Raw genomic sequence first — 12,052 nt, forward strand, 5'->3', positions numbered from 1 at the left:
AATGGTGAATTCTTTACAGCTTTTTAACTGACTTTGCTCAGATCCATCAGAGGAATCACTACCTGTGACAGTTATAGCCTTATGAAGTGTATTTCTTAAATAAGAAGACTTGAAAGGCAAAATTACTCCTTGATCCATGGATTGCAGAGTGGATGTTGTGTTAGCAGGCATGAGAACAACACTAATCTTGTATATCTTCATCAGAGCTCTTCATCAGAGTGACAAGGTGCATTGTTAGTGAACAGTCCCATTTTGAAAGGAATCTTTTTTTTTCTGAGCAGTAGGTCCCAGTGGGCTTTAAAATATTCAGTAAACCATGTGGCAGACAGATGCGCTGTCATCCAGGCTTCATTGTTCCATTGATACAATACAGGCAGAGTAGATTAAGCATAATTCTTAAGGGCCCTAGAATTTTTGGAATTGAAAATGAGCATTGGCTTCAACTTCAAGTCATGAGATACATTAGTCCCTAATGAGAGAAGCTTTGAAGCCAGATATTGACTTCTCCCTAGCTATTAAAGTCCTGGATGGCATCTCTTCCAGTATAAGGCTATTTTGTCTACACTGAAAATCTGCTGTTTCGTGTAGCCAACTCACTGCAGCTTCTACATCAGAACTTGCTGCTTTACTTTGCACTTTTATGTTATAGAGATGGCTTCTTTCATTGATCCTCATGAATCAGCCTCTGCTAGCTTCAAACATTTCCTCTGCAGAAAAAGGTATTCCATGCAAATGGAAATCAAAAGAAAGCCAGGGTAGCAATATTTGTATCAGACAATAAAGACCATTACAAGAGACAAAGGACTTAACATGATGATCAAGGGATCAATTCAATTGTAAATAAATTTACACCCAATATAGGAGCACCTAAATCCATACAGCAAGTATTAACAGGCATAATGGGAGAAGTGGACAGTAACACAATAATAGTAGGGGGCTTTAACACTCCACTTACATCAAGGGACATATCATCCAGACAGAAAATCAATATGGAAACACTGGCCTTAAATGACACATTTAACCAAATGGACTTGATAAATATATGTAGAACATTCCATCTGAAAGCAGCAAAATACACATTCTTTTCAAGTGCACATGGAACATTCTCCAAGATAGTTCACATGCTAGGCCACAAAATAAGCCTTGGTAAATTTAAGAAAATTGAAATCATATCATGTATCTTTTATAACCACAATGTTATGAGTCTAGAAATCAACTACAAGGGAAAAAACCTGCGAAAACCACAAATATGTGGAGGTTAAACAGTACGTTACTAAACAAGAAATGGATCACTGAAGAAATCAAAGAGGAAATCATAAAATACCTGGAGACAAATGAAATGAAAATAATGGTCTGAAATCTATAGGATGCAGTAAAAGCAATTCTCAGAGGGAATTAGTGATACAAAATAGTGATACAAGCTTAGCCCAGGAAACAAAAATCTCAACCTAACCTTACACCTAAAGAAACTAGAAAAAGAAAGAACAAACAAAACCCACAGTTAGTAGAAGGTAAGAAATCATAAAGATCAGAGCAGAAATGAATGAAATGACTTAAAAAAATTAGAAAGAATGAGTGAAAATAAGAGCTGGTTCTTTGAAAAGATAAACAAAATTGATAAGCCTATAACCAGATACATCAAAAAAAAAAAGGAGAGAATGCTCAAATTGATAAAATCAGAAATGAAAAAGAAATTACAACTGAAACCACAGAAATATAAAAGCTCATAAGAGACTACTATGACCACCTATATGCCAATAAAATGGACAACCTAGGAAAAAGGTGCAAATTCTTAGAAACGTACAGTCTCCCAAGATCGAACCAGGAAGAAACAGAAAATATGAACAGACCAATTACCAGTGATGAAACTGAATCAGTAATTAAAACACTCCCAACAAACCAAAGTCCTGGACCAGATGGCTTCACAGGTGAATTCTGCCAAATATTTAGAGAAGAGTTAATACCTATCTTTGTGAAACTACTCCAAAAAATTGCAGAGGAAGGCATGCTTCTGAACTCATTCTACAAGGTCAGCATTACCCTGATAGCAAAACCAGACAAAGATATAACAAAGAAAGAAAATTACAGGCCCATTTCACTGATGAGCATAGATGCAAAAATCCTCACCAAAATATTAGCAAATTGAATCCAACAATACATTAAGAGGATCATACACCATAATCAAGTGGGATTTATCTCAGGGATGTAAGGATGCTTCAGTATCCACAAATCAAACAGTGTGATACACCACATTAACAAATTGAAGAATAAAAGCCATATAATCATCTCAATAGATGCAGAAAAGCTTTTGACAAATTTCAACATCTACTTATGGTAAAAACTCTCCAGAAAGTGGGTGTAGAGGGAACATACCTCAACATAATAAAGGCCATATGTGATAAGCCCACAGTTAACATCATACTCAGTGATGAAAAGCTGAAAGTATTTTCTCTAAAATCAGGAAAAAGACATGGATGCCTACTCTCACCACTTTTACTCAACATAGTTTTGGAAGTCCTAGCCACAGCAATCAGAGAAGAAAAAGAAATAAAAGGGATCCAAATTGGAAAGGAAGAAGTAAAATAGTCACTGTTTGCAGATGACATGATACTATACATAGAAAACCCTAAAGATGCTACCAGAAACTACTAGAGTTCCTCAGTGAATTTTGGTAAAGTTGCAGGATACAAAATTAATATACAGAAATCTGCTGAGTTTCTGTATACTAACAACAGAATATAAGAAACAGAAATTATGGAAACCATCCCATTTATCATCGCATCAAAAAGAGTAAAACACCTGGGAATAAACCTACCTAAGAAGGCAAAAGACCTGTACTCTGAAAACTATAAGACACTGATGAAAGAAATTGAAGATGACAAAAATAGATGGAAAGATATACCATGTTCATGGATTGGATGAATCAGTATTGTTACAATAACCATACTACCCAAGGCGATGTACAGATTCAGTGCAATCCCTATCAAAATACCAATGGCATATTTCACAGAACTCAAACAAATAATTTCAAAATTTGTATGGAAACACAAAAGACCCCAAATTGCCCAAACAATCTTGAGAAAGAAGAACAGAGCTGGAGGAATCACACACCTAGATTTCAGACTATACTACAAAGCAACAGTAATCAAAAGAGTATGGTATTGGCACAAAAAACAGACACATAGATCAATGGAACAAGATAGAGAGCCCAGAAATAAACCCAGGTACTTAATCTATGACAAAGGAGGCAAAAATATACGATGGAGAAAAGACAGCCTCTTCAGTAAGTGGTGCTGGGTAAACTGGACAGCTGCATGTGAAAGAATGAAATTAAAACATTCTTTAACGCCATATACAAAAATAAACTCAAATTGGATTAAAGATCTAAATGTAAGATTGGATACTATAAAACTCCTAGAGGAAAACATAGGCAGAACACTCTGACATAAATCGCAGCAATATTTTTTTGGATTCATGTCCTAAAGTAAAGTAAATAAAAGCAAAAATAAATAAATGGGACCTAATTCAATTTAAAAGCAAAGGACACCATTGACAAAACAAAAAGACAACCTTTTTTTTTCTATTTATTGTGATGAAAAGGATCATCTAGTTTCCATTTCTACTGAATGGGAGAAAATATTTGCAAATGATATGACTGATAAGGGATTAATATCTAATATATATAAACAGCTAATACAACTTCACATCAAAAAAAAAAAAAAAACAGACAGCCTAATTAAAAAATGGGAAGAAGAACTGAACATTTTTCCAAAGAGAAAATGCAGGTGGCCAACAGGCATATGAAAAGATGCTCAGTACTGCTAATCATCAGTAAAATGTAGCTCAAAACCACAATGAGCTATCACCTCACACCTGTCAAAATGGCTATTATCAAATAGAACACAAATAACAAATGTTGGTGAGGATGTGGAGAAAAAACCCTTGTACACTGTTGTTGGGAATGTAAATTGGTGCAACCACTGTGGAAAACAGTATGGAGCTTCCTCAAAAAACAAAATAGAACTACCATATGACCCAGAAGTTCCACTCCTGGGTATATATCCAAAAAGCCACAAAAACACTAATTTGAAAAGATATATGCACCCCAATGTTCATATCAGCATTATTTACAATTGCCAAGATATGGAAGCAACTTAAGTTCCATCAACAGATGAATGGATGAAAGAGATGTGATATACACACACAAACACACAGACACACACAATGGAGTACTACTCAGCCATAAAAAAGAACAAATTTTGCTGTTTGCAGCAACATGGATGGACTTGGTGGGCATTATACTAAGTGAAATAAGTCAGACAAAGAAAATACTGTATGATATCACTTAAATGTGGAATGTAAAATATATAACAAACTAGTGAATATAACAAAGAAGCAGATTCACAGATATAGAGAACAAACTAGTGTTACCAGTGGGGAGGGAGGGGGGGAAAATATAGTGGTGAGGAGTGAGGTACGAAGTATTTGATGTAAGATAGGCCACAAGGATATGTTGTATACTATGGGGAATATTATCTAGTATAATATAATTATAACTAATATAATACCTAATATTAGTAAATGTTAACTGTGTGATAAAACTATATGTAATTTTTTTTCTTTCATGTTTTAGAAGAAAACTTTTTTTCCTACTTTTCAGAAAAAACAAGGAGAGAAATGACAGCCAAAGGTTCTACAGGAATGGAAGTTCTGCTGTCAACATTAGAGGTAAGTCACTGACATGCTTTAATTATGTAGCTGTTAATAGCAACCAATACTGAGAGAAAAAAAATTACAAAGTACAAAATTTTTATCCTAGAGGTAGAGCAAATGAATGGAAGTTTGTTTTCTTTTTTAAATTATTTGGAATGGGGATATAAAAATTCTAACATATATTAGATGAACCTCTAAGTGTATTTCCCTAGGATTATAATGATAACCATATTTTAAATCTTAATATGCCATTCTAATTGGTAATAGAAAATAAAGCATTAGTTGGAAATAAATCTTTAGCTTAAAATAAATGATTGAGGGACTTCCCTAGCGGTCCAGTGGTTAAGACTCTGTGCTTCCACTGCAGGGGCCATGGGTTCGATCCCTGGTCAGGGAACTAAGATCCTGCATAATGCGTGGCATGGCCAAAAAAAAAAAAAAAAAAAAGATTGAAATTGGAAATTCTCATTTATTCTGTTAGTTATTCATTTATGACTAAGTTTACTTCATACATTGGTTGAATAACTATATTATATTGATATTAATTAAGTTTCAATGCTAGTATAACAGTTTGGGGTAGATCAGCAAGACATAGTCAGAATCAAGATTTTATATTTTATTCAGTGTAATGTTAAAAGTAAGGAGTGAGTGAGTACATTGTATATCTTAGACTTAAACAATGTTATATGTCAGATTATATCTTAGTAGAACTGGAAAAAAAATGAGCAGGGAGTAAGTTCATGTGTGTGTGTGTTTTTTTTTTTTTGACTATGCCACATGGCTTGTGGGATCTTAGTTCCCTGACCAGGGATGGAACCTGTGCCCTCAGCAGTAAAAGCGTGAAGTCCTAACCACTGGACTGCCAGGGAATTCTCTGTTTTTTTTTTTTCCTTTAATTGAAGTATAGTATTGATTTACAATATTATATATTTTATAGTTTCAGATGTACGGCATAGTGATTCAGTATTTTTATAGTTTATACTCCATTAAACGTTATTACAAGATAATGGCTATAAATTCCCTGTGCTATACAATATATTCTTGTTGCCTATTTGTTTTATACGTAGTAGTTTGTAACTCAATTCTGTACCCCTAATGTGCCCCTCCACCATCTTCTCTCCCCACTGGTAACTGCTAGTTAGTTTTCTGTATCTGTGAGAATGTTCCAATTTTGCTTTATACATTCATTTGTATTATTTTTTAGAGTTCACATATAAGTGATAGCATACAATATTTGTCTTTCTCTGTCTGACTTGTTTCACTAAGCATAAAATTCTCTAGGTCCATCCACATTACTACAAATGGTAGAATTTCATTATTATGGCTGAGTAATACTCTATTTTATATATATATATATATATATATATATATATCACATCTTCTTTATCCATTCATCTGTTTATGGATACTTGGGTTGCTTCCATATCTTGGTTATTGTAAATAGTACTGCTATGAACATTGGGGTGCATATATCTTTTCAAATTGGTGTTTTTGTTTTTTTCTGGATATATACTCAGGATTGGAATTGCTGGGTCATTCTGTAGTTCTATTTTTAGTTTTGAGAAACCTCCATACTCTTTTCCACAGTGGCTGCACCAATATACATTCCCACCAACAGTGTACATGGTTTTTTTTCTCCACATCCTTGCCAACATTTGTTTTTTGTGTTCTTTTTGATGATAGCCATTCTGACAGGTGTGAGGTGATATATCATTGTTTTGATTTGCACTTCTATAATAATTATCCTTATTGTACATCTTTTCATGTGCCTTTTAATTTGTTGAGACTTGTTTTGTGGCCTGGCATGTGATCTATCCTGGAGAAGGTTCCATGTGTACTTGAAAAGACTATGTATTCTGCTGTTTTGGGATGTAATGCCCTGTAGATACCTATAAAGTCCAACTGGCCTCTGGTGTCATTTAAGACTACTGTTGCCTTTTTGATTTTGTGTCTGATGAGCTGTCCAGTGATGTAAGTGGGGTGTTAAAGTCTTCTACTATTATGTATTATTGTCAGTTTCTCCTATATGTCTGTTAGTCATCACGAATTATTAGAGAAATGCAAATCAAAATCACAATGAGGTATCACCTCACACTGGTCAGAATGGCCATCATCAAAAAATCTATAAACAATAAATGCTGGACAGGGTGAGGAGAAAAGGGAACCCTCTTGCACTGTTGGTGGGAATGTAAATTGATATAGCCACTATGGAGAACAGTATGGAGGTTCCTTAAAAAACTAAAAATAGAACTACCATATAACCCAGCAATCCCACTACTGGGCATATACCCAGAGAAAACCATAACTCAAAAAGATACATGCACCCCAATGCTCATTGCAGCACTATTTACAATAGCCAGGTCATGGAAGCAACCTAAATGCCCATCAACAGACGAATGGATAAAGAAGATGTAGTATATATACACAATGGAATATTACTCAGCCATAAATAGGAACGAAATTGGGTCATTTGTAGAGATGTGGATGGACCTAGAGACTGTCATTCAGAGTGAAGTAAGTCAGAAAGAGAAAAACAAATATATGTTAACGCATGTATGTGGAATCTAGAAAAATGGTACAGATGAACCTGTTTGCAAGGCAGAAATAGAGACACAGACGTAGAGAACAAACGTATGGACACCAAGGGGGGAAGGGGGGGTGGGATGAATTGGGAGACTGGGATTGACATATATACACTAATATGTATAAAATAGATAACTAATGAGAACCTGCTGTATAGCACAGGGAACTCCACTGTACAGTAGAAATTAACACAACATTGTAAAACAACTATATCCCCTCCCCCCCAAAAAAAACTATAGGGTGCAAGATAGTTTTGTACAAGGTTGTATTGTACAACATGGGGAATATAGCCAATATTTTTTAATAACTGTAAATGGAAAGTAACCTTTTAAAATTGTATAAAAATTTTTAAAAATTAAAAATAAAAAACTATTAAAAAAAAATTATCCCACTTCCCTGGTAAATGAGATGGCAGTGTAACTTCCATTCAGATTCCAGTGGCCTGAACTCAGTCACATGGCCCAAACCTAATTGCAAAAGAGCTGGAAAATGTGGTTTGGCTGTGTACCCAGGAAGAAGATGAACACTTAGCAATACTGCTCATGCCGCAGTCCATTCTTTTCTTTAACAAATGTTTGTCTCTCATTCTTCCAACTCCGTCCCCAGTAAGCCAGTGGTCCAGTTAACACCCACAGTGCTAAGACGAGGGTCTCTGGTTAATGTGTGGTCCTTTTTCTGGTCTGGATTTGACTTTCTGTTTCCATTAGTCTCTGCCCTTAAATGGTGAAGTAGACAACACTTATTCCCTTTTGGAAAGGGGAAGAACAAGCATCCCATTCCAGTCACTGATACACTGCAATTCTGAAATTCCTCTAAATAAGCACTGTAAAATCCTTCTACTCTGGGGATGAGGCAGTTCCTTGAATAGGCCACAGTTCTGCTGTCTATGTGGTTTTCTTCATCCAAGCATTGCTTTTAGTAAGAGAAATATAACCAAAGTACAGTATTTAAACATTTTCTCTTATTAGATTGGTTGTTCAGACTTTGGGAAATAGTTACTTTTCTGCATTGTGGGTTGGAGTGTAAATTGCTCAGTGAAGAGCAAGTTAGTAATATCTACTATGAAAATAAATGCCCATATCATTGACCCAGAAATTCTAGGAATTTATCCCATGTACAGTTGTACTTGCTTCCCTGTAAGTGTACATACTTAGTTTCGGTTGCAATTTTTAATAGCAAAAGATTTAAAAATTTTAAATATCCCATTGATAGGTGACTGGTTGCATAAACAATGGTATTGCCATGCAGTGGAATATATCATGTGGCCCTTAAAAAAGGGTAAAGAAACTATTTATTGACATGTAAAAATATCAGTATGAAAAATAGTTATCTATAGAGCAGTAATACCATTTGGAGAAATAAATCATGTATACATGTGTATTTACATGGATTACTTTTATGTGTGTACAGTATCTTGCTGGATGCATAAGAAATTGATAATGCAGTTACTTTTTGAGAGGGGAGCTCACTGGATAGTCACCATATATACATTGTGGTGCCTTTTATATTTTGATACATTTATTTGTATTGTCTATTTGGTAGAAGTTGATGAGTTCAAATCACAAATTAATTCCTGTTGATAATAAGAAAATAATAACTCAGATGATTTCCACAAAATTTTAAGGGCAATAAGAAGAGACTGAAGTGATGTGTGAGAATAGTGAAAACCTGAATACGTTTATTCTTAGAGAAACCAAAAAGGTCATCTGTAAAATATAGGTGGTTCCCGACAGACAGAAAAAGTTTGGGAATCACAAATTTACAATGTTTTAATAAAGCAAATAAACTATTTATTTCAGAACACGAAAGATCTTCAAACTACACTTAATATCTTAAGCATTCTTGTTGAGCTGGTGTCAGCTGGTAAGTTTTTGTTTCCTTTGGTGTAATTTCTGTTTGTAAACAATGATCAGAAATGCATCATGTGTACTTTTTTTGGAATTTTCTGATACTCATACAGAGGCTATTCTGAGTATTGGAATTTGGAAGCAAAAATGTCATACTCTTGTTCTTGCTTTGTTTTTGGCAACTTCTGGTGTCCCTCAAACCCATGTGTTTTAGAGCCTTGAATGTAGAGTTTTGCATCACTTTTATTTACTGTCTGCACTATTTTTTAAACTAACATAAATAAAATAAAATTTTATTTTGATGCTATTTGTTTGCCTTCTGAAGTCATCACTTTTAATACTTCTTTAAAGCTAACAAGTTGTGATATCTAATATGTTATAGAAGAATTTGCGATTTCAGCATATTTCTTTCAAAAAACTTCTTAGGTGGAGGTCGAAGAGCGAGTTTCTTAGTCTCCAAAGGTGGTTCACAAATATTATTACAGTTACTTATGAACGCCAGCAAAGAATCTCCCCTGAATGAGGAGTTAATGGTGCAGATTCATTCCATTCTTGCAAAAATTGGACCGAAAGGTAAGGGTTTCGTTTGTATGACTATCAGGTGGAACTGTTTTTGTTACATCAATTCTGTGTGCCTTGAAACTGGTAAATTTTACAATCTAAAATGCTACTGCTTTTTCTTGGTCTGCATCATGGAATGCTTTTTACAGTCAACTAGTGACCTGCAAGAATTTAGGATCCTAAATTCCTGAGTAATTCTATTGCATATGGTGGAAAAAGGAAGAAAAAATGCGTTAAAGTCAGAAGTATGTCTTGGTGTGTGTGTCCCTGGCATATATATGTTATAAAGATACACATAACATGGATATTGTTGAGGCCAGAAGGAGGGAGTGTGGATGGGAATGCTTTGAGGAGCATGCTGGTAGAATATGTTTGCTTTTCAGTAATAGTCATCTTATAGTCACGTCTCAGTGCCTAAAAAGCTTACAGTCTAGTTAAGCTTTTAATCATAATCATATAAGAAAGTGATTACAGCTTTAATTATCTCAGATCAACTTTTAGTTGATAATATGAATTTACAATATTAGTTTTAGAAATTTCATTGTTTTATGACATTTCATTTTATTCAGAAGTTATATGTGAATAAATTGTGTTTGTTCATTTTTTTTTAAACAGACAAAAAATTTGGAGCGAAAGCTAGAATTAATGGAGCTCTAAATATAACCCTGAATTTGGTCAAACAGAATTTGCAGAATCATCGCTTGGTTTTGCCTTGTCTTCAGCTTTTACGAGTATATTCTGCCAACTGTGAGTATTTCAGAGCAGCTTTTAGTTAGCTCAGTGTTGTGAAGTTAACACAAAATGAAAATTTTGTACTTTAACTTCATAAGTCTCTAAAATTTGTGGACAAGGAAAGAGAATATTTAATATGACTCTTTGTAATTCTAACCCCCCACCACAAAAGTGAGGTAGGGTAAGAATTTGAGTTGACAAAATCTTCAGAATTCTCATTAATTCCCCCAGTATGTAAAGGCATGTAGTAAGGGGGATGAGTAGGTGGCCTGTGGAAAAGATTTGGAGGAATATGAGGATATTGGAAGCTGGAAAAACTGCTATGCCTATTTGGATTTTCACAGATGAGAGGAAAATTGAGAAGGAAGGAATGCGGTGGCATAGTCACCTGGAGCTAATTCTCTTCAGTAATGAATAGGGAAGTAGCAGAACCGAAAATAAATAGCACAGGAGCTTCTGAGGAAGCTGGAGAAAACAGTAATCACAGGGAGAGAGTCTCAGATGAAGTGTCTCCCAATGGGCACACACACACACACACACACACACACACACACACACACACACACATATTCTCTCCCTCTCTCACTAATGTAATATTAGGTCCCAAGCCTCTGAGGTATGGATTTTCTTCTATTCTCTGACTATGGGATTGGAATGATTAACAAAACACCCAGACTTGAGACTGTACAGTACATATTATTGCAGAACATCGTCACAAAATAATGATAATCAAAGTGGTAGATGTGTGTGTGTGTGTATTTATTTATTTGTATCTATACTTTGACAGTATAGCTAAAGGTGTACTCATAGGAAAATAGTTTTGAACACTTAAATAATTAACACTTAAATAATTAAGAAGCACATAAGGAAATGAATTAATTGGCTGTTTAAACAAAGAAATTAGGAACAGAGCAATAAACATAAGGAAAGCAGAGGAATGAAATAGTAAAGAAAAAATACATTATGAAATCTTCAAAAGTTGATTTAAAAAATAAAACAATTGGATTAAAAATAAAACAGGTAAACCACTGAATGAAGGAAAAAGGAAGACAAAACAGACTAAAGTTAGAAGCGATAATGGAGTAATAAACAGATATAGAGGAAATTAAAATTGTCATACAAAACTTCAGTAACTACATTTTCGGTGGCATTTTATTTAATTAAGCACCAGGAGGCCAGTAAACAGTGTATCTATAATTTTTAAATAATATTTGTTCAGGATTGAAAATGTTAGGCACAACTTTCTGGTTAGGTAATTATTTGCATGTTCTGTCTAAAGTTGTTACCTTTTTTTCCCTACTGCAGTTGCTTTAGTTAAGGTCCTCATTACCTCTCACCTAGACCACAGTCTCCTAATGTGTCTCTCAAATCCATCTTTCCTACAATGCTGTTAGGTCTGACCTGTATGTAAAATGCAGATCTGATTTGTTGCTCCTTTTGGGTAATTCCCTGTAGTTGAAAGAATTAACAACTTCTAGGACCTTTCATAATTTGTTTTAACTTCTTTTCCCACCTCATCTTCCCATTGGCATGCCTTTGTCTAACACTGTTTTAACAACATGTAACTGCAATTTCCCTGCAACTCCCCACTAAAAAATAAAACAAAAAACCCCCCT

General features: G+C 34.6%; 1 protein-coding gene across 3 annotated transcripts in view; it reads left to right on the forward strand.

Annotated features, from left to right (window-relative positions):
- Nucleotides 1-12,052, forward strand: part of AGTPBP1 (ATP/GTP binding carboxypeptidase 1) — a gene marked incomplete at both ends in the record, with an annotated part of 140,949 nt that overhangs the window by 15,178 nt on the left and 113,719 nt on the right. For 2 of the 3 annotated variants that reach the window (XM_079705797.1, XM_079705798.1), the window contains 4 exons: nt 4,661-4,728; nt 9,096-9,159; nt 9,570-9,716; nt 10,320-10,451. In XM_079705797.1, the coding sequence (XP_079561923.1) occupies nt 4,661-4,728; nt 9,096-9,159; nt 9,570-9,716; nt 10,320-10,451 (411 nt within the window). Of the gene's footprint in view, nt 1-4,633; nt 4,729-9,095; nt 9,160-9,569; nt 9,717-10,319; nt 10,452-12,052 lie in introns of all 3 variants that reach the window. The other variant, XM_079705796.1, reaches the window with a different exon arrangement.

Source organism: Hyperoodon ampullatus, assembly GCF_949752795.1.
Source record: "Hyperoodon ampullatus genome assembly, chromosome: 6".
In the NCBI taxonomy this organism is placed as follows: Eukaryota; Metazoa; Chordata; class Mammalia; order Artiodactyla; family Ziphiidae; genus Hyperoodon; species Hyperoodon ampullatus.